This window comes from Pleurodeles waltl, chromosome 7 (assembly GCF_031143425.1).
Source record: "Pleurodeles waltl isolate 20211129_DDA chromosome 7, aPleWal1.hap1.20221129, whole genome shotgun sequence".
Lineage (NCBI taxonomy): Eukaryota > Metazoa > Chordata > Amphibia > Caudata > Salamandridae > Pleurodeles > Pleurodeles waltl.
The window spans coordinates 1382107392-1382131523 of NC_090446.1; the positions used below are offsets into that span (position 1 = coordinate 1382107392).

General features: G+C 41.6%; 1 protein-coding gene across 1 annotated transcript in view; it reads left to right on the forward strand.

Annotated features, from left to right (window-relative positions):
• The first annotated feature begins 23458 nt into the window (after positions 1-23458).
• Positions 23459-24132, forward strand: part of SPIB (Spi-B transcription factor) — a 43588-nt gene continuing 42914 nt past the window's right edge. The window contains exon 1 of the mRNA XM_069200921.1: positions 23459-24003. Coding sequence (XP_069057022.1) covers positions 23981-24003 — 23 coding nt within the window. The 5' untranslated portion in view covers positions 23459-23980. The remainder of the gene's footprint in view (positions 24004-24132) is intronic.

Here is a 24132-nt window from a genome sequence, read left to right on the forward strand (position 1 = left end):
GAGTTTTGAGTAGGGATAGAATGATGAGAATAGATTTGAAAGAGGAAGTAGTAAGTAGCTTTTGTAAATAGGGGCTGCGTGTGCCTGTTAGTTGGGTGACCGCTAAAAAGGAGGAGAAGTTTGAGAAGGATGTTTAGGGGTTCATATTAGTCAGAAAGGTTTGGGATGAGTCAGAGAGAGGAGGGATAACAAAAAGCTGAATTTAACTTATACACACATACATGCGCACAACACTTGGTAAGGTATTATTGGCTGGAGACAACCCATCAATATAAATACCCATATGTGCATAGTAGCAGCAATATTTGCACATTCTGATGTGTACAAATGTCTGTTTTTCTAGCAGAGTTTGTAAGCATAGGATTAGCACAGTGCCATCCACGCCGAGCTAGAAAGTATCAAAACCTTTTGAATTGAGCAGATTTAGAGTGTTGATGGTGCTGCAGGGTTCTCAATATAAAGGAGCTGCTTGCCACCTAAAACCTCAGAAATAACCAGAGATCTCTGCTTCCTTTTTTGATTTGTTTGTGCGGCACTCTAATCCTGAAAGGGTATTGTCTTGGCTTTCACTGGGTTATCCCTTGTGTCTGGACAAAGCTGTACCTCTGTGAGGATCTCTAATAATAGTGAAACACGTGTCAGGGGTTGCTTTTATTAATTCCAGGTTGGCTTGGATGGCATTTTACCAATCCAAAACTGTAATAATGTGCCTAGAGTAATAAAAGGCTTTTGTTATTTTTCAGCTAGGCATTGATAGCACTGCTAATCCTATGCTTAAAGAAGTCCAGCACAACTGGCAAAATGCTTTGTCACTTTCTAGAGAAACGTGAATAGCACTGTGCTAATCCCATGCTTGAAAATTCAGCTAGAAGAACACAGATTTCGGATGAGCAGATTCAGAGTGTCAGTGATGTTGTAGGGTGCTCTATATAAAGGAGCTGCTTTCCACCTAAACATGAGAACTACCCAGAATTTCCTGTTTCCTTTTTGCATAATTTATGTGACACTCTAAGCTGGGAAGGGTAAAGCTAAATTTAGGGTTTTAGAGTTGGGGGTAGTGGTAGTGGTAGGGGTAATTTTAAGGCCAAGGGTTGGGTGGTGGTAAAATACGGTAAGGGTAATTTTAGGGTTTAGAGGTGAAGAGTGGTAAAGGGAGGTAAATTAAATTTTAGGGTTAGGGTGTGGACAAGGGTAAAAGGTGGTAAGGGTAATTTTAGGGGTTTGTGTGGGTATTGTTAAAGGATGGTAAGGTTAATATTAGCGTTTAGGGGTGAGTAGTGGTAAAGGGCGGTAAGGGTAATTTTAGGGTTTAAGGGTGGACAGTGGTAAAGACAGGTAAAGTAAATTTTAGGGTTTAGGGGTGGGTATTGGCAAGGCTACTTTTAGGGTTTAAAGGTGGGTAGTGACATTAGGTGTCAAGGGTAATGATAGTCTAGGAATGGGTAGTGGTATAAGGTGGCAAGGGTAATGTTAGAGTTTAGGGTTGGCAGTGGTAAACGACAGTAATGGTAATTAAAAAGGCAAGAAATATCTATCTATATAACATCTTTATTGATTACAAGATATAATCATGAAAGAATAAAACAGTTTAAAAGTAACACATGCAACGTAAAACACAAAAAGAATCTGGAAGATCATATAGATAAAATTATCAGCATCCAACACGAAAGTTCACAGGCGCAAGATTAAAAATTATTTTTAAAAACTGACATACTTCATAAAAGGATGGAACAGCCCTGTATTCGAAAACTCTGTCACAGGTTAAAAATTCATAACCTTATTCCAGTACAGGTCACTTTTCAGGACAGAAGAAACAGCAAAAGACACAGTGTGATCGGGTAACATCTGGGGAAGATAGAAGCCCCTAGACTGTAAGATAGGTAACAGGTAGCTTTGACGCGGGGGATCACAGCACCCTCAAAATAGTACCAAAAGCGCCAGGGTCTGGGATGAACAGCCATCACAGGGGCATGCTATTCTCGATTAAGGGTCAAATGGGCTGGGAGGGAAACAGATAAGTGAGCGAATTGTGCCCAAGCAGAACTTTGTAAGGCGAGATCTCCCCCAGGGTGCCTGACAAATCAAAAATGAGGTTCAGAGCCAGCACTGGTTTTGAGGAGCAAAAGTGATCTTGCAGCTGGTTTCTCCAGAGCCTGGCTCTCTCTGTTCTCCTTAGCACCATTTCGAAACAGATCCCTGATTAGCCGTCTCTCTAATTTTTTTAGAGGTTGGCAGCTACGAAACATTTCTGGGTGGCCCAATCATAAGGCAACAGTCATAATGTAACTAAGCCACGGGATCTTACGGCTGTACGTACACCGAGACAGTCTTCGATCACGTCCCTGTTAAAAGGTAGTGTGCTCACCACACCGCAGTCCACAAGTGCAGAGGAGCAAGTTTAACATGGTCTTCCAGGTGATCAAGACTCAACTCATCATGCATAAAAAGAGAATCGCTGTTTTGGTTCCAGGGCTAACAGTTTCCTACAAAATCGGTTCTCCTCTTGTTGGACACTCGCACATTTACTGGTACCCCAAATTGCAGCTTCAGATAAGTTAGGGTCAGATTTACAAGTAAGTGGTGCATCAGCTTTGATGCACCATTTTTTTTTTGCGCCCCCCTCTGCATCCGCCTAATGACACCATATTTGCACTACATCTTTACAATACGGCACACCATAGCACTCGTTAGGACATTAGCATCATAATTTATGACGCTATTGTGGTGCTTTGCAGGTTTAGCAATCCTGCAAAGTAAAGAGAGGTCCACTGAAAGTAATGGGTGCATCATTTTAACGCCTGCCTAAGACAGGCATTAAATATGACGCAAAAACATTGTGCCGTGAAATGTTGTAATTTCGCTGCGCCATTTTTACGGGCCTCCCTGCATGGGAACGCCCCCCTTGCATACATTATGACTGGCGCAGGCATAATGTGGCGCAAGAGATTACAAAGTGGTGCAATGCATGCATTACGCCACTTTATAAATATGGTGAAGGAAAATGGCCTCCTTAACACCACATTAGCATCAGAAAAAATTACACTAGTGTAGCGCTAAGAGGCGCTGGGACCTTGTAAATCTGGCTCTTAATTCTGAAGACTTGCAGTAATGGTAGGATAGGTTTACTACCCACTGTAGATGCAAACCTAAAGAAAAATCCACACGCATGACAGAATTGGGTGCAGCAGTTAGCGGGACAAGGCAACCAGTTGATCAAAAATAATCCCCAGATAGGGAAAAGCAGCCACCCCTGAAATCACCTTCCCCTTGATGGTAATAGGTTTGGTTTTTGAGGACTGCTTTCCACATGCCATGTAGTGTGTTTTTGGAGATATTAGTGTCCAGTTCCAAGTCATCCATGAACTTGACAAAAAGATCAACAAGTCCTTTGAGACCATTAGCCATGCGAGACAATAATACTGCATCATCAGCATATAGCAGGGAGGGGACATGTACAGGTTTCACTTTGGGCAGCTCTCTTCCATTTGCTGCCAAGAAGGAATTCAGGCCATTGATGTATAACTAAAATAAAATGGGTGCTAACGCACAGCCTTGCCAACTCCCTTCCACCCCACCTTTGCGGTAGGCTAAAGGAATCCGTACATTCCCCTCCCATGCCGTATCTGACTGAGGCATTCACATCAGTATAAAAAACTCTATGGAAATCAATGAGTGGCAAGGGTATCTCCAGGGACACTAAGTTACTCTGAAGCTTGGATCTGTTCACCCGGTCAAAAGCACTGCTTAGGCCCACAAATGCTAAAAAGATGGCCCTCTGCTTAGCAATTACATATTTTCCAATGAGCAGGTTTAGATTCTGGCACTGCTCCATGGTACCCCTGCCTTCCCTGAAACCACACTGGACCTGGCAAAGAATTTTGTTGAGTTGGGCCCAGTCTTCCATGTGTTGTAGGATAGTACGCCTCACACATTAACAACTGAGTCCAATAAGGAGATGGGTCTCTAACAGCAGGAGTTAGGGAACTCTTCCCTTTTTTTAAAACAGGCACTATAACTGCAGATTTCCAAGAGGAGGGAATATTAACCTGCGCAGCTGCATTTAGGGCATGAGTTAGGAGAGGGGCCCAGAGGAAAATCTCCACCTTAGGGAGATCCGTAGGCACCCTTTTTGGACCGGGCGCTTTGTTGGAGGGGCTGGCTGAGATTTCAAATCGCACTTCATCAAGGTCAAGACTGACCCTCAATGGGGACTATTGGAACTCCTCTACCTTGGCTGAGAACTCAGTCCTATCAAGTGCATAGATCTTTTTGTAGTGTGCCACCCATTGATCAGGCGTATTGGTCATACCTATTTCATTGGGCACAGTCGCACAACGCTGCTTCCCATTGACAATCGCACAAAAGCCCCTGGCATCTGCAATTTTACAAGTAGATTCTAAGGGGCATATTTATACTATGTTTACACCGAATTTGCATAATTTTTCTTTTTTTAAGGCAAATTAGGCGCAAACCTAATTCCATATTTATATTTTGACGTTAGACATGTCTAGGGGTCAAAGTATTGGAATTTGCACAATTTTTTGGATGCGTGCACCTACCTTGAGTCAATGAGATGAAGGTAGGCGTTCCCATCTAAAAAATGTTGCTATCCCCATAGCCCCATATTTATCCCCCCTCGCTAAAATGACGCACGGATGGGAGGAGGGGCTAAATAATTATGTAAAGCTTGCTTTGCACCATTATTTAACACCTGAGTCAGACCAGGCATTAGGCGACCTCTGGACCCATTTCCATGGCCCACAGATGGCCACCCCAGGCCCCAGGAACACCCCCACCCCCACCAGAGGGACACCGGAGGATGGGGGACCCCCATCCCAGGTGAGTAGGGTAAGTATTGGTAAGAATTTTTTTTTAAGTGCCATTGTGGGCCCTAAGTTGGGGCCCCCAGCATGGCACTGGGTGCAATGGTCATGCCCAGGGGACCCAGGTCCCCTGTGCTGGCCGTTGGGGGGGTGGGCATGACTCCTGTCTTTTGTGAGACAGGAGTCATGTGTTAGGATGGTTGTGAATGAGGAAATTATGCTAGACTGGTTAAAGGCTTTTTTTTTGCCTCTAACCAGCCTAGTGTAATTTTTTTAGGCAAAACCCCCTTCACCGGTACCGCCACCCCCACCAGGCTAACGTCATTTTTTCTGACACTAGTCCAACCTGAGCGCCGGCTTGCGGCATTCCATAAAATTGGTGCCTGGCTGGCACTTTGGAATGACGCAAGCCGACGCTATACTTTTTGCCTCAAAACTGCGCTTGCGCAGATTTGCGGCACAAAACTATAAATCTGGGCCTAAGCATTCCCACATTGCCTCTTTTAGAGTTAGTTTCCTATCCTGAATGGCTTTCTTGAAGACCGCTCTAGCCATTGTGATATTTTGCTGGTAATGGGGTCCAGCGTTAACAGCCTCACATAGCTGGTATTAGCCACCCTACACGCTTCGTTGAACCAACAAACTTAGGTGGTCTTTCACGGTCCAGACAGTTCCGGCATGATAGATCTCATGGAATGGCTTAGACAATTGAAGACATCTAAAACAAAAAATAGAGGCCGCCTCAGGGGTTAACAAGGGTTCATGATAAAAGGGTAGGAATTGACACGTTATGCCATTTAACCACAAGTCAGACCAGCAAGATTAGCGCGGCATCAGGAATGCTGCTGACAGGTATTACCACCCTAACTTCAGTGGGATTATGATCGCTATAGCAAGTTTCGTGCACCTTTTCCAGGGTGACAATGTCTACAAGGTTCCTAGAGATTAACACGTAGTCAATAATTCACCCCTTGTACCAGCCTACAAAAGTAGGTTGTTGACCCAAACAGTTTACCCCCTTGTCCATCACATTGCACAGACCAAAGCATTGTACAATTTCCTCCCTCTGGCATCAGACGTCATGAGGCAAAAAAAAGTCTCATCAGCCAGAAAAGGATTAGAGACAGTGGAATTCAAGCCCAATTTAGCGTTAAAGTCACCACCCAATATCACGTTGAAACACTTGAGATTGGAACAAGACCTAACCTCAAGGACAGACAACACTAGGAACAAAACCTCAATCGGACACCTCAGGTCACAAACTGAGTGATAAAAGTTTGACTAGAAAGAAATGAAACTCACAGGAGGCAACTGCCCATAGTATCTGAATTCCGGCATGACAAGAAGGAACTGGAATGACCCTAAGATGTTTGGAAATGTGGACCATGGTGGCTAGTCCACCTTGAGCACTATGGCCTGAGGAAGGGGTAGCTGTGATGGCAAAACATTCATAACCATTCTAAGTGACCGTCACCTGGGCCCAGATTTCCTGAAGCATTACTACATCAAACTGGGTGATAAAGTTAAGCCATTCAGGGTCCAGGAGCTTGGCGCTGATGCCTGCAATATTACAACAAAGGAGCTTTACAACTGATTTGTGGTGGTGGTAAGGAATGACAGCAGCGGGATGCATGGGCAATATCTGCTTGCTAACCTTTAGGACTAGGAGATAAGGATGGAGTAGCCGGGAGTCAGTCATTAAGATCCAGATCTGAAAGAGGGAGGAATCTGTTGGTTGTGGGCACTCATGTTTTCTCCAGTGTCTGTAGGCACAGAGGGGGCACTGGCACAGGCTTGGGAAGAAGATGCCTATAAAAGAAACCAAGCAGAACATTTCTGCCCATAATCCCATGAATGCTGCTTGTCGGCGCCGTGGATCAGGCGCCTAGCCATTCTTGGTGACTTGAAATTATTAATTACCACACAAGCCCGTTTCAAATTTCTGGCTGCAGGGCCTACACACCCCCCCCTCCTCACAAGTAGGATGTCACTATATTCTCTGATGTTGAAGTTGGCGTTACAGCGCAGCCAGTGGCACAACTGGAGCGTGGATTCTCTGGCATTAGGGCTAAGTTGAGGAACCCCGGTCATGATTGCCACGTAAGGGCAACAGTCAGGTGGCACATTGAGACTGTGTAGGCCTTTGTCAGGCCGCTGATCCTTCCCTAACCCAGCAGACTTGCCACCACAATAGCTAATCGAAGAGCTATTCGGCTGCCCTCCACTAGATGAGGGAGCTGCAACATCCTCCATGGGTAGTGGGTAAGGCTGTTGGGTAATGATCTCTGATGAAGAGAGATTTGGGGTGGCGGGGGCAGAATGAGAGCTATATCAGAAATGATGGGAAAGGCTGGTTTGGCTGTATCTAAAGACTAAATTGTGTAGTCTGTCCACCAACAGAGCAACACATTGGGCAATGCAAACTTTAAGTCTATCCAGAATGCAGTCCCGTCTGAGTTTGCAAATCGCCCTGATGATCCCCAGAGGGATCACAGTGTCTCGGGTTATTGGCTGGACGCTTGGTGTTACCAATTCATTTGGGTTGGTGGTTTCTCTTGGCCGATGGTGCATAAAAACTATTATTTAAAGTTTCAGGGGAAGCATTCACAGTCAGGTGCTCCTGGCCAACAGGGGGCATACAGGAGGATTGAACAAATCAGCAGGGCCTGAGTAGGGGTGGAGAGCTGAATCAACTACTTGAATAGATGGCAAGGTACTGGGGCCCTGCACCGCATCCAAGGATAATCGCCGCTCCGCCAAGTCAATTTCTTTCGAAATCACACCTACCGTGCGAGCCAGTATAGAGTCAAGGGTGGTGCTGTGGGTTGACTTATGGACAGTATCTTTCCCCTCCTGCAGCTTCTGCTTGCCCGCATTGGACCCCTGACCACCCCAGGAAGAATTAGCTTGTCAGTAAGTAGTGCACCAGAATAGCAAGAAGGCAAAGCTAGGTGCTAAAAAGTATTAAAAGGGTGCTCACCAAACTTAGGACCCAAAAGAAACAAGGCCAAAAGAGGGGGCCCGGTCCAGCCTTCGCTGGGCGCTGCAGAAGCACTGCGCGGCTCTTGTTCCAGCGCCTCCAGGTGTGGTGTGAGTGTGGGCGGTCTCCAGCGCAGGTGAGGTTGGGGGCCATAGTCCAGTGCTGTACCCCCTTAGAGTTTACTTCCCGCGTCACGGGAGCACTGTGTGATGTTTGATCTGGGGCCTCCAGGCGCACTGTGAGGGTGGGTGGTCTCAAAAGCAGGTGAGGCTGTGGGCCGTAGTCCAGCCGTCTGCCCCCTGTAGAGTTTACTTTTATTTATATATGTTTAGGTTTCACTTACCTTAAATATACTTACCATCTGTGGTAAAGGCATCTGTGTGGTAAAGGAATGCCTGGTAATGTCATACCACCTTCACGGTTATCTCCTTTTGAGGGTTATCCTGCTCCTTGTGGTACCTCCTGTTGATTTCTAGTATGAATGTGTGTGCCAGATGAAGATGTGTGTCTACAAGATGGAGGTGTCTTACAGATCTCAACATCACCACACATGAACCACAACTTCCACTTTGTTTGGATTGGAGGTTTAAACTTTTGGCCTGACGCATTCGTATCTATGTGTTTAGTGACATGCAAGTATGTGAATTAACCTGCTGCTATTGTAATGCCAGGGGTATTTAAGTTGTGGTGTTGTGTACTTGTCACATGACAATAATTAGTTGTTTTCAAACGTGTTTCTTCCATTGTTTAGTAGTTTTAGGTGCACTATATAAATATTTTTAATTGCACCTTAGGGTTAATTTATTTTCCTCTGTAAATCACTTTGTGGGTATTTGCTTGTAAGTGGTTGGTTCCAGTAAATGCACTAATTATACGCACAACTTTGGTATTGCTATTCCTGTAGTTTATGGGTAGGAATGTGACTGGGGTCTTAAGGGCATATTTATGAGATGGTGGTGCATCAGTCCCGATGCGCCATTTCTCTTGCTTCGCCCTTGCCCCACCTAACAACATCAATGGTTGCACCTTATTTACAATACCGTGCACCATGCCGATCATTACTACAACAGTGTGGTCAGAATTTTTGATGCTGTTGTGGCGCTTTGGTGCACTAGAGTAAAAAATGTTGACGCTAGTGCAGCAAAGCACAGGGAAGCCCATTGATTTTAATGGGGGTGTCATTTTAACGCCTGCCTTGAGCGAATTCGCTCGTAAAATGTAAAAAAAAAAAGTAACCAGTGGCTGTAGGAGTAGCTGTATCGTAAACTGAGTGGGTGAGTCCGTTTTTATGTAGGATAGTAAGTGGATGTGTGAGAACTTGTGTTGATCAGTAAGTGGCTGTGTGAATGGCTGTATGGGTGACTGAGTGGGTATGTAAGTTGCTTTTCATGTGAATGAGTTGGTGTGTGAATAGTTGTATAGTTGAGTGTTGAGTGTGTGAGTGACCGTAATAATGAGTCAGTGACTGTGTCAGTGAGTGTATGGGTGAGTGTGTGGGTGTGTCAGTGTTTCTACAGCTGATTAACTGGATGAGTCACTAGAGTAGTGATCTATTAATGGGCTGCATGAGTATGATTGGGTAGGTCAGTGGGTGTAGGAGTGGATGTGTAAGTAACTGTATGGGTCTGTGAATACCTCAGTTAGTAGTGTATGGGTGAGTGAGTGGTTGTGTCAATGGCTGTTTGACTGAATGAATGTCTGTATATTACTACCTTTATGCATCTCTGAATAAGTGTGTTGGTAGATGTGTGTGTGGGGGTATACAAGAGTTTGTATCAGCAAATGACTGGGTGTATGACTGTTTGTGTGAATGATATCATCAGTGATGTCATATGAGATGTTATCAGTGATGTCACTGAACCTTAGGTGATATGTGAGGTCATAAGCAGTGCATTATGGGAGCACCAGTTATAGTTAGCTCTGGTAGCTATAACTGCTGAATTTCTACGGTTCTGTATAGGTAATATGGACGTTATAGTTATGTTCTGAATTTACTTGTACAAAACCATAGAAATTCACCAGTTAGAGTTAGTTATTTCAAGTAACTATAACTCGCGCCCTAAGGTAACTATAACCCAAGCCTTCACCATAGAAGGTGTCATCAATGATATAATATGTGGAATAATTAGCTGTGCATGGTGAAAGTGCGAGTTATAGTTACCTTAGGGGGCAAGTTATAGTTACTTGAAATAACTAGAGTAAATTCAGAACCTAACCAGAACATCCCTGTAACCTTTGTTTTTTTAGTGAATTTCTATGTCTTTTTAATGTAAAGTAATTTTAATTACCATATGTTAATCCAGCCACTGCCGCACACGGCCTTGAGCCGTGCATGGCAGAGGTTGGCCATAGGACCTTTATAACCACCCAAACCCGAGCCGCTAAGGTTGGCCACAGGGCCTGTCTCTGTCAGTGGATCTGTGAGTGGGTGCGTGAGTGCATGAGTGGGTCTAAAAGTGGGTGTGTGAGTCTTTGAGTTGGTCTGAGTGGGTGCATGAGAGTCTGAGTGGATCTATGAGTGAATGAATTAGTGTATGAATGAGTCTGAATATTTTTCTTTCTATTTTTTTGGCTTCTCGATTAATCTTGATTATTCGTGAATATCGCGCATGGTGAAGAAAAATCATTTTAAACACATACTTTGAACCTCAAACACTACCAATATAACACTCCTGGGGTCAGGTTACTTCCACCCTGACCCCTTATGTTACTTTTAATTTTGTTTTTGAGCCCCGGTGACCGTGTCCTGGGACCTTAAAATGGCAGCCGCAGCTTGTTTTTTTCAGTGATTTTTTTTTTTTTTTTTTACATGTTAAGATCTTATTACTGTTCCTAAATATAACACCACCTTAAACGTTATTTATTTCAGTGAATTTCTGTGGGTTTTGATTATATTCAAAGTTGAGCATACGCCCTACCCCCTCAGGTAACCTGTGCCAAATCATTGTGTGCGTCCAATCCATGCTGCACAAGCCCTTCGTACTATTGGAAATCTTCCCCCACCCCGCTTTTTCTTGGCTGTGCTTGTTAGACCAGCACAAAACATTCCATGAAAAAACAAAAGTAGGTGAACCTTTTAGGAGCAGGAGCACAACGCCTGCTTTTAATGAATCTGGTACAATACGAGAGGACAACGAAGTGTTCAAGGCATTAAGAAACAGGTGTATCAGGACATCTTTGTGCACAGAAAGGGATCGAGCAAGGACTGGATTTAGGGATTTACATTGATCCATCAGCTGGATCAAGGTTAAATGATATACTAACTCAACTTAATTTGGAGATCTGTTTGATTGCTATATGAAGAAGATTAGCTTGTCCTATGAGTAAATTATTTACCAATTTTATCTAAGATATTAGGTATCTGGTGATTAAAAAAATCTGCCAGCTCGTCACTGAACATTTAGAGATGTTTAGAATATAGGAGGTGATCATGAATAGTGAGCTCGTTGAGAATTTTAAAGATTTCCTTTTGCTTATCATTTACTGCTAGAATGCTTGCACCTCTTTGATAGTTAGTATTTAGATAAGGTGATAGTTTGTAACTGGAATCATATTTGGGTCTCTGTTAAGTTCAACTCCACAGACTTCTTCTTTCTTCTTTCAAATTATCTTTATTATGACATGAAGTCTCAACACCTTCAGCAGATACAGAAACAACTCCTCTTTCTTCTCCTCCCAGATCCTTCACCCCCTTCATTCTATTCCACACCTCATCCTCTACCTCATCACATTCTAGATTCCATAAAGGAGATACTACAATAAATGGTAAATCTCCACACACCTCCCCCCTTACAATATAAGGACAAATAAATCAAATAGAAAGCAATGAAGATAATATAATCAACTATGTACAACAATATAGAACACTTCAAAAATTTTGACGATCAAGTTTGCAAACATTTCCCAAGTTCCATGTAGACCCATTTTCCAAAACCACCACATTTTTCCTTACACTCAACACTCGTTGAGGAGGATAAAATTTACTTTCTCCTTTAAGAACAATACTTTTCTTCTTCACTGCTACCCAATCACCCCTTCGTATAATGCTAGATTTCGCACACATCCTCCTGTTGTAGTATGTGGCACTTTTTTCCTGCATTTTCTCAACCTTTGCCCTTATCGACTCTCTATCAACCACCACTTTCTTGTTAGCCTTCAACCACACCGGACACTCCAGTACACCAGGTTCCCTTCCCTTTAATGATACAAAAGGTGACACTCCCGTTATAGAATGGGGAGTCGTCCTATAGGTCCACATCATTTTTCTCAATTCTTTTTTCCACGGAAGTTGATTCGCCAAAGATAACTGTATGTTTTCCATAACCAATCGATTCACCCTTTCCACAAGACCATTGGCTTGTGGATGGAAAAGTGCTACCCTCTCATGTGTGATCCCAACTTTTTGCAAATAATCAGTCATTTCTGATGATATAAATTGCACCCCATTATCAGACACGATGTATTTTGGTATGCCCTCTTCCATGAATACCTCCTCAAAGAACTCTATCACTACGGAAGTTTTCACATCCCCAACCACCTTAGTGATGAACCATTTAGAGTGATAATCCACTAACACCAGGATATATTTACACCCCATTCCTAGACTGGACATAGGTCCAATAAAATCCACAGCCAATTTCTCCCATGGACCCTTAGGGAATCTCACAGGAGCCAGAGGTACATGCCTTACCACCTTGGTCTTGTCACTGTTGGCACATGCCACACAATTTCTTACAGCCTCTTCAACTTGTTTGTCCATCTCAGGCCACCAAAATGTTTGCCTCACCTTTCTTTTCATTGTTCCCCTGCCCAGATGCCCTTGATGGGTAATCTCAATAATGTGTTTACGTACACTAACCGGTGGAACAAGTTGGTCCCTTCTTAATAGCCTCCCACTGACTATACTTAGTTGATCCCTATTTCTAAAATACTTCACTAAGTCACGATCCTGCTCATCCCCATTCCTCCAACCATTAACTACTCTTTCTTTCACAACCTGTATAGTGGGATCATTCTCCTCTGCCTGTTCCCATTCTTGCGCCGTTATAGCTACGTCTCCTAAAACAGTGCTCACTACATCCTTTGACTCTTCCTCCAGGAACCCTTCTTCACTCACAGGCGCTCTAGACAAATAGTCTGCAATAACAGTCTTACTACCCTTCACAAATTCCACCGTAAAATTGTAGCTCAAAACTGACAACAACCATTTAGAAATTCGTGGGGTAATACCTCCTTCCAGCCCACGTCCCCCTTTAAAAATGTAAGTAAGTGGCTTGTGATCGGTCTTCAATTTAAAGGGTAAACCCCACAAGTAAAATTTAAAATGGTTTATTCCCCAACAACAAGCTAGGGCCTCCCTCTCTATTACGGAGTACGAAACTTCAGCACCTTGCAATCTACTAGACGCAAATCCAATAACGCGTTCCTCACCTTCCTTAACCTGCGTTAACACAGCACCAATACCCACGTTACTAGCGTCAGTTGTCAAAAAGGTTTTGGCACATGAATCAAATATTCCCAACGTAGGAACCTCTGAAATATGATTCTTTAGTTCTTGAAAAGAGTACCTACAACTTTCATCCCACTCATACGTTACTCCCTTCTTCATAAGTTTTCTTAATGGTTCAACAATCTCAGAAAAGTTCTTAACAAACTTGGAGCAATACTCTGCAAGCCCCAGAAATGACCTTAACTCGTCTTTTGAGCCAGGTTCTGGAGCATGTCTGATTGCAGAGACAATGCTCTTCTTTGGCCTAATCCCATGCTCATTTACTGTGTGTCCCAAATATGTTACCTCCTGTTTACGAATCTGACACTTCTCTTTCTTAATCGTTAGACCATTTTTGTTCAACCTATGCATTACTTCATGGAATAAAAGATCATGATCAGACTCATCTTCTCCTATGATCAGTATGTCATCTTGGAAACATAATACACGATTCATGTCCCCAAAAATTCGCTCCATTATCCTTTGGAACACCGCAGAAGCAGAGGCAAGTCCAAAAGGCATCCTCTTATATCTGAAAGCTCCTAGCGGTGTTACAAAGGATGTTACATGTCGCGACTCCACATGCAAATTTATTTGGTGATACGCAGAGGACATGTCCAAAACACTAAATGTATTTCCCTTCGCCTTCACTGACAGCATCTCTGTAATGTTTGGAAGAGGTTGTCGGTCAACCCATATACACTTGTTGAGATCTCTAAGGTCGATACATAAGCGAATCTTGCCATCATCCTTCGGTGCAACGACAACCGGGGCCAACCATTCAGAAGATTCGATCGGTTCGATAATATCTTCCTTCAACAGTTTCTCTAATTCTTGTTTCAATGGCTCCCTCATTAAGTTTGGAACATTTCTTACTTTATGCACAACAGGTGTAGCATTTTTTTTCAGTATAATCTTATGTACAAATCCCTTTAATAGTCCTAATTTAGAAGAGAAAACCTCTGGATATCTCGCAATTAAACCATGTTCAATAGATTCTGTCACAACACCAATACCACTCTCCTCAGTGAGTGACACAGGTTCCTTTGCGTTAGGATTCAAAATTATACCAAGATCTTTCTGATGGCGCCAACCAAGAAGATTTGTACCAGAATCTGTAATATACACCTTTCCCTGAATGATCCTTTCTTTGAATGAAATCATCATGCAGCACATTCCAATAATCTCTATTCTTCTTCCTGCATATCCCACTGCTTTTATATCAGGTGTTGATAGATTTTTGCATAAAGAATTTGTCCATCCAGACTCGAACACTTCTTTTGAAATAAGAGTGAATAAACTCCCTGAATCCACAAGTAACCTAACCGGAAAATCATCTAACATAGCTTGGATATGCGGTTTATCAAGTGCCTCAGTGCTCTCCTTTCTGATTTTTTGTAGAGAAACTTCTTCACAATTGTGGGAAACCAATTCTCCATGAACTGTCAAGATTATATCTTCTACATTTTCGCATATGTCTTGCACCTCCTGAACCATCTTGTTATTATTACCCAATTTGAGTTTGCAAACCTTGACAAAATGCCCCCTTTTTCCACAATTGCGACAAATAGCATTCCTAGCAGCGCACATTTTACTAGAAGCGATATGCCCCGGAGCGTCGCATCGATAACATTTTATTACTCTCCAATCTTGTGTTTTCCGTTTCTCAACTTTATTCTCCCTAACACCATCATCATCTTTATCAAACTTGTTCCATCGCACTGCACCACGAGGTTCTTCTTTCCTCTTGATTTCTGCTACAATCCCTTGTTCAGCTTGTGTAGATTTTACATCCATTTCTTGCAGCCACACAGCTGCATGCTCCATTCTTTTAGCAATCTGTATTGCCTCTTCCAAGTTCGGATCCCTCATTAGTAATTTTTCGCGTATCCTTTTATCACTTGTACACCTCACAAGTTGATCCCTTATTAGAGAATCAAGTAGATGATCAAATTCACAGGATAGCCCTAGGCCCCTTAAACTCGCCACATAAGATGCAATGTCCTCATCTTTCCGCTGTATCCTTGAAAAAAACTTATGACGTTGCAATACCAAATTTGTTTTTGGAATGAATTGTATATCTAACATCTGCATAGACATGTCAAAGACGTTAGAAGGATGACCATCTCCCATTCCTAACGATACTTCTGGTAAATTTTCATATATCCTTCTCCCTTCAATACCAAGGTGATGCAACAATATAGCTTGGCGTCTAGGAGGGGCATATCGATCATTGCCACTAGCTAACATATAGGTATTAAAAATTTTCTTCCACTGCTTCCAAGGTATGGATGGATCTCCTGGAGTTGGAAGAAATGGGGGTGGCGCTAATATACTTTGATCACCCATTTCCCCCTTTTTTTTTTTTTTTTTTTTCTTTCTTTGTGCACTAAATGTTCGTTATTTTCTCCAATACAATATAAATGTATTTATAGCATTTATACATTTATTCACATAAGTATAGTTGATAATGAAGAAATATAATAATATATCTTCACTTCCTCAGTTCTTTTCATTCACTGCATTACTGAAATAGTCTTTCTTCAGTTTCATCATTTTTTTTTTTTTTTTTCTTAGTCCCTTTTCAACTCCGTTCTGATGCAGGTAAGCTTGTTTATACTTGGAACAATCCGACTTTGCACTAAAATGTGTTAAAAGTCCTTCAAGCGATGTGCGCCGGTATTTGTTTAATTTGTTTTTCAAAAAAAATCACCACGTGTTAACGCGCGCATAGTCCTCGCGTTTATTTACTTTTCAAGCAACGCGCGGCAGACACAGCCAGTTGCTTTCAGCGCGTGTCAACGCGCGCACGGCTATTTTTCCCTCAGCGCGAGGAAGATGAATGCCAACAGATTAATTGGCGCGTGGGAACACGGGCACAGTTATAACGGTTCAAAAAGTACAATTTGGTTGTTAAAAAAAAAAAAAAAAATACATTTCCAAGTTGAAGAGTAACGCCGGTAAAAGAGATTATTTTTGCTTTGAGTACCTTTTGTCGAAGCTCCCTCGAAGATTATTATCAATATATTCAATACTCCAGGAGTGAAGGTGTCCTTCAGCCTGTCTCCTGCACAGGTCCTCGTCGCCAATGTTAAGTTCAACTCCACAGACTTCTTCTTTCTTCTTTCAAATTATCTTTATTATGACATGAAGTCTCAACACCTTCAGCAGATACAGAAACAACTCCTCTTTCTTCTCCTCCCAGATCCTTCACCCCCTTCATTCTATTCCACACCTCATCCTCTACCTCATCACATTCTAGATTCCATAAAGGAGATACTACAATAAATGGTAAATCTCCACAGTCTCCCTGAGCGCTGCGCCTGTTTGGTGTCAAGTTTGAGCATGTGTAGCAGGTCATTGAACCAAGGAGACTTTACATGTGTTCTGATCAATCTGTGAGATGAGTAAGAAAACTAATCTAATGTCAAAGAAAAACTATGAGTCTCACTGAGAAAGATCAACATTAGACAAAGACTGCAAAAGGTGTTTGATGACATCTGGTGACATTTTCCGCCAGTCTCTAGAAAGTTTATAAACTTTCTGGGAAAAGCATCACCAGTGTGAGGAGTATAAGGAATTCAATTAAGTAATGGTTGGACAAGCAGGAATGGGAAGCTACAGTCTAAGGTAATGAGGAAGTCTAGCTTATGACTGGCTCCTTGAGTGCAGATTTAAACTTTTGGGATACAGAACATTACTGAAGAAGATAAGAAATGTTTGAACCAAGGGATATGAATGAGCATAAAATTGCATATTAAAATAACCATGGATGATCAGAGATGACGGGGTGCACAACATTAATGTTGCCTCAAACATATTGTCAGACACAAATATCATCAAAAAATATCATGGTACAGAATGTTGCAGGTTTAGAAAATCATTTAAAAATGTTTAGTATTGTCATCTTAAATATAGTTGTATTTAATATAGATTTTGTATTTGTTAATGTTTTATGATTTTGTTTTTTGTAAGTTAATAAGATAATAATTGTATTTTGTTGTAATGTTTTGAGTAGTTGTATTGGTTTGGCAATAGTTTTAAGGTTAAAAGCTGTTTCTGAGCTTATTTTAATTGTCATAAATTATTGTAAGGATGTTGACGTTCTAGGGGAGCAGCGTGGGAAGCCATAAATATATATATTTTATTTTGTTTATACATTTTTATAGTTTTAAAAACTTAATTAGTTAATTAGATTATTAATTAGGTCAATTTTATTTTAATTTTGTATACATTTTTATAGTTTATAAAATGTAATGAGTTAATTAGATTATTAATTAGGTCAGTTAATTCATTGTTATAACATTTAATTTACATGGTTTTACAATTGTTTATTATTTTTCAATTAGTTGTTAATATTAACTGTTTTTTAAATATATTATTTTTTATGTGTTAATTATGTTTTGTTTTATTGAATAATTATGTTATTATGTTATTAATTAGGTAACCTATTTAGGTGATCAAATTAATAATTTTTTTAAGTGTTATGTCTTCATTGTTTTAATTCACTATTTGTTGAGTTTTTAATTGTGATTTTCTTTATTTTTTAGTTACATTTCACATTTTTGGTGGTTTATGTTTGAAGGGGAGTAGGGTGGTAAGTGTTTCTATTGTACACATTTTTTTGTGTTTTTAATTGGAAAATAATGTTTAAATTAGTACATTTTATAAATACTTTTATTGTTTTTTAAGTGATTGAGTAGATAGAATACTTTTTATGATGTGTGTTTTTTAAATATATTTAATCATATATATTTTCAACATGTTTCCAACTGTTAGGTTGGACAGGGAACTATAAATCTGACTCCACCCTCCCACCCCGAAAATTCAATGCTTCCAGTTATTTAGTTTGGAGTGAGAATAGTAAATGTGACCTCTACAAAGTCCAACACTTTCCTTACTGGTGCTTAGATTGGAGGGGAACAGCAAATCTGACCCCAACAAACTCCAATGCTTTCCCTACTGGTGCTTAGATTGGAGTGGGAATAGTAAATCTGACCCCTCCAAAGTCCTATGGCCTCCCAACTGTTGCTTAAGTTGGAGTGGGAATAGTAAATTTTAACCCTCCAAAGTCCAACATTTTTGCTACTGTTGCTTAGGTTGGAGTGGGGATAGTACATCTGACTCCTTCAATGTCTAATGCTTTTCCTACTGTTGTTTAGGCTGGTGTGGGAAAACTAAATGTGACCACTCTAAAGTCCACTGCTTTCCCTACTCTTGTTTTGGGGTGGGAATAGTAAATCTAACCCTAAGGTCAAGTGCTTTCCCTACTCTTGCTCAGGTTGGAGTGTGAATAGTAAAACTTGCCTCCCCCTCCAACGATTTCCCTATTGCTGCTTACATCGGATTGGGAATAGTATATCTGGCCCCTCCAAACTCCAATGCTTTCCTTACTGTTGCTTAGGTTAGAGTAGGAATAGTAAAGCTCACTCCTCCAGTCAAACACATCCCCTACTATTGCCTAGGTTGTAGTGGGAATAGTAAATTTGACCCCCCCACCCGCACTCCCAAAGTCCAGTGATTTCCCACAGTTGCTTAAGTTGGAGTGGGAATAGTAAATCTTACCCCTCCAAAGTTCAATAATTTCACTAATGTTGCTTAGGTTGGAGTGGGAGTAGTAAATCGACCACCTCCCAAAAAAGTCCAATGTTTCCCAGATGTTGCTTAGATTTGAGTACTAATAGCAAATGTAACCTCCCCCACGTCCAAAGTTCAACACTTTCCCTACTGTTATTAGGTTGGAGTGAGAACAATAACTCTGAACCTTCCAATTTCCAATGTTTCCTTACTGTTGCTTAGATTGGAGTTGTACTAGTAAATCTGACTCCTCCAAACACTAACACTTTCCCTTTTTATAGCTTAGTTTAGAGAGGGAATACTATGGGCCGTATTTATACTTTTTTTAGCGCCGCATTTGCGCCGCTTTTTGACGCAAAACGGCGCAAACCTACAAAATACAATGGTATTTTGCAAGTTTGCGCCGTTTTTGCGTCAAAAAACGACGCAAATCCGGCGCAAAAAAAGTATAAATACGGGCCTATGTTTTATCCTTCTAAAGTACAAAACTTTTCCTACTATTTTTATTGAATATGGAGAAGTCATTTTTATTTTTTAAATGTACATTGTTTTTTACTTTTTTGTAGCAATTTTGGAATGTTCATTTGTTTAATGTATGCTTTTGGTTTTGTTTTTATTTTAATGGAGTTTAAGTGTTTGATATTTATTTTAATTTGTATATGTTTATTACGTTGGATGTAGCATTTAAAATATTTTACTATTTCGTAGCAAAAATATCTACTGTTGTTAATTGTTTTAAATAACTAGTATTTTTGAATGTTACTCAAGTCTTTATTTCAATTAATGTTGTTTTGGTATTTTTGAACTGTTAATATTTTTGTGATTTTATTTTACAATATATTTTATTGTAATTTAATATCTATTTGATTTAGTAACTGTTTTTGGTAATATTAATTGTCATGATGTGTTTTTAAAATGTAATGTTGATTATTTGGTAATAATGTTGTATAGTTTTAATGAGTTTTCCATTTTTACTGTAAATGCATATTATATATATTTTACGTTTTTACATTTTTACTTATTAGTATTTGTTTCAATTTTTCAATTATTGTAAAAAATACTTTTATTTGCTTATATACTTTCTCATATATATTTATTTCTTACTTGAATTATTTTATATATTGTATATATATTTTAATATATTACCGTATGTTTACATTTTTATGAATATATACATATTTTTTAAGTATTATATTTCATACTTTTAATTACATATACTTACCTATGTAATCTCTAACTTCACAGTATTTTGTAGACAATAGTTTTGTAGTTTACATTGTCAGTATGTTAACTCGATATTCAGTACCATGAAAATTTTGCCTCAACAATATTTTTGAAGTTTATATTATGTCATATAAGCACTGAGTAAGTGGTACTGAAGAAAGTGATAGCCTCAAAAAAGTATAGAGTAAATGAGGAAGCATAAAGTGGGGAATGATCTACTAACATCAAAAAGACGGCTGAGTGTACAATTAGAGAATTCCTTATATCTAGAATTTCCAAATAGTGTAAGGAGAAAAAAAACAGAACAGAGGTTGTGAGGTGTGTTTTTGCAAATATGGGCTCTCCACCTCCCTCTCCTGTTTTCAGGTCTTGTTGGAGACCTATTATGGACAATACTACTATTATTTATGGTGGGCTTTGGGTCAGCCCAGTGCCTGCCATTAGCTTGATTTCTTGTCACTCTGCTTCGCTTGCTTCTTATTCACTGGCTTTCCTTCCTAAGTGTGGGACTTCTTTACTAAGCTTGACATGTTTCCAAGAGGGCGAGTAGACCCTTATAGGGAGGAGTAGGGGCTGACATTGACATCCTCATGTTCACTGTACAAGGGTCGTTACACATAACTTCTTTACCACACTGTAGAATGTATATCTTGTATCCTTTCACTGATCACATTCCGGGAACTATGTTTTTCTTTTTTCTTTCAGCACTTCATGTGAGTACGTTTTCTTGCTCTCTCCCTCAAATCCTGCTTCCCCACTTAACACCCTCATCCCCTAGCTTTGTTACTTTTGCAATTTGTGCAAAAAATTATGTAACATGCCAGAGAGGCTTCAACTAATGTATATTCATGACCAGTACTTTAGACAGGTCACCGTGGTGAATGAAACAGCAACATTTTTCTCAAAAATAATGTCTTGAATTTTGAGTGCATGCATGGTTGTAGAAAAATATGTGCATGGAGACTCTGGGCCTTATTTAAGAAAAGTACTTTTCTTGAGCCCCTTCGCGCCCCACTAACGCCACCATGTGTGCACCGTATCTAAGATACCATGCACCGTGGCGGTATTTAGGGAAACTAGCGTCCACATTTTTTAAGCTAGTTCGGAGCTTTGCAGGATTAGCATCAAAAATATTGGCACTTATCCTGCAAAGTCCATTGAGGCCCATTGTACCTCCTCTTAACGTCTGCTCTGAGCAGGCGATAAAAGGCCGAAAAGAAATGACTCGAAAAAATCTCTTAGATTTCTTTGCACCATTTTTTCAGCCCCACCTAACGGGGTAATGCCCCCTTTGCATACATTATGCCTGGTGCAGGCATAATGTAGCGTTGAAGGTTTCAAAGTGGCGCAATGCATGCATTGCACCACTTTGTAAATTTGGCGTGGCGATTTGGACTCGGGCCACATTAGCATTAAAAAAATTACTCTAATGCGGCACAAGGAGGTGTTAGCGGCTCTTAAATTTGCCCCTCTGTATATACGTATTTTATGTATAGTAATAAAATAAATCCAGGATTTGTAAAGTGCATGACCCACGGGATATTGAGCCGACACCCAGACTTGAACTGGATTCTCCCCCTCCCCACCCCCACCCGCTCTGAAGTCGGCAGTGCAGGCCGTTAGGCCACATCCTCTCCCACTGGCTGTGTGTTATATTATTGCATGTGTAGATTGTTTTGGCTTGTCTGTACTGTATCTATTGATTGCATCAACCACTTTGTCTATCTACACTGGCTCTATGCATATTCTCTATGTAATTCATCGCTATGTCTGTCTATTTTGTCTGTCTCGATTGTATCAATGTTTGTGCATATTTATCTGTGTTGTTATGTATACATTTCCCTACTTGTGTATTTAATCTCTGTCGGTGTATATTGTCTCAGTAAGTGTACATTGTCTATATGTAACTGTATTTTCCATATGGTGTGTATATTGGGTGAATATTGCCTCCCTGTATTTGTGGATATGATTTGTTTATGTCACCTACCTTTGTGTGTATTGCACTTATTGTGTGTATTGTCACTGTACATATCCTGCCCAGGCATTTCCTCTATATGGCTATGCATGTTGTCTGTGTGGTTCATCTCTGTCTGTGTATGTCTGGTGTGTGTATATGATAATGATTATTGAGTAGTGTCTCTGTGTTCATGTTCTTGCTCGGTGTATATTCCCACTCCGTAGGCTGTCCCCATGAGTGACTATATTGTACTTTCCGGTGTGCATGGAGGGGCCCGCGGAGAGAGAGACCCGGTCTAGTCTCTCCGCGGGCTCTTTCAGGGCACAGGAAGTGGCGCGGAGGCGCCTCATTGGCTATTTGGTAAGTAGGGGTGGTACTTGGGGGACAGGTTTAAAAGGGGGGTGGAGGGGTGGGGTCGGCCTCTTTCGCGCCGACAGCAGGAGTGCAGGGTCAGCGTTTGACCACCCACCCACCCGGCTTAAAAAGGAAGGGAGGTTGGCTATATTTGTAGCTTAGGTAGGCAGGGTAGGTTGGTTAAGGGGGTTAGCAGTCATTTAGGGCAGGTGATGTGAGGAAGGGTAGCAGGAGATGGGGGAGGGTGGAGAGACAGATGCGGGCTTGTCCACCCTTTCAGGGGGAAAAACAAGAACGTGAAGGATCAGAGCGGGGGGTAGGTTACAAGCTAGGAAGGCATGGGCGGAATAGGGGAGCGTCTACGGTATGAGAATTGAAGAGAGCTATTTGAGGAGAGAATGAAGGCAAAGGAATAAAAGTTAAGGTCTAGTTAAAAATGTAATTGATGTTTGTGTTTAAACCCTGTCCTAAATAAATGACATTTTACACCAACAACGAGTGTCACTGTATGTATGTCCCGATGGATACATGTACTACGTGTACTGCCTCTATCCGTTCTATGTGTATCTCTCTCTCTGTGCACTGTCCGTCAGTGGACACTGCTGCCAGCTCTGCGTGCCTTTGTAGATTGTGTGTCTTTGCCTATATTGTGTCTTCGTGCACTCACGTACTGTTGAAATTGTGTATTCTTATTCCTTAAGCGCCACGTTCTACTCGCAGACAACTAATTGTGATCACACATTTAAGGCCCGTGTTCGCACACCCCTGGGTGTGTGTGTACCCACCTTGGTGTATATTCCCCGATCACTGCTTATGCCCCCGCACCCCGTATGTTACCCATCTCTTTGTGTACACGACACCGAGGCGCAGTCCCCTGCACCCCCCGCCGTACACCCCTTTCTTTACACACTTCCTTTTTTCTCCTTGCATGTCTTTTGTGCATTGTGTATTGTGCAAGACTCTGGCTCCACCTTTTCAGTAGTGAGGGGAATTCTGTGATCTCAGCGGGGCCCCTCCCTCCGGTTTTATAAAGGGCCGAAGGCGGGGACTGCTTCATTCAGACACCTGTGGCACCAGAGGGCCACCGTGGCTCTGGGGAGGGCACAGAGAGGGGCTCTGTAACAACAGATCGAGAGCATAATATCGCACTAGAAGAGGCATAGGGGCGCACACACAGGAGTTGTGGCACTGAGAGGGTGCTTGTGAGTTCAGAGAGCAGCAGTGTCTCACCAGAGTGGCACTGCGAATCTGAAAAGGGTTTTTCTTAACTGCGGGTAGAGGGGCACTGGATCACTGCACAATTCTAGAGAGGGGTCGTGACACTAGAGTGAGTGCCTGGCACAGACAGTGGCGCTAGGTCACAGACATCACTGGAGGGGCACGGAGAAGCGTGCTCCCACACCCGGTAAGGCACTGTGATCACAAGCAGAGGGGCCACCGCGACACAACTGGAGTCGGACATCGTGGGTGACCCCAGAGAACAGCTTTGGAGAGGGTCGTCGCAGACAGGGCGCAGTGCCCATCATCGGATCACCAGGACCACGTCGTGCAAGAATCAGTGTGACCCCGGCCGAGCCATGCTCACCCTGGACCATATACAGTAAGAGCCTACGTGTTACAGTAACAACAGTGGTCGTAATGACACTGCTATTAGCAGCAATCATGTGCCGATAATATTGTGATTCTATGTAGCGCTCCATAATTCACGCCTGCCGTTTCTAAGCGCTGT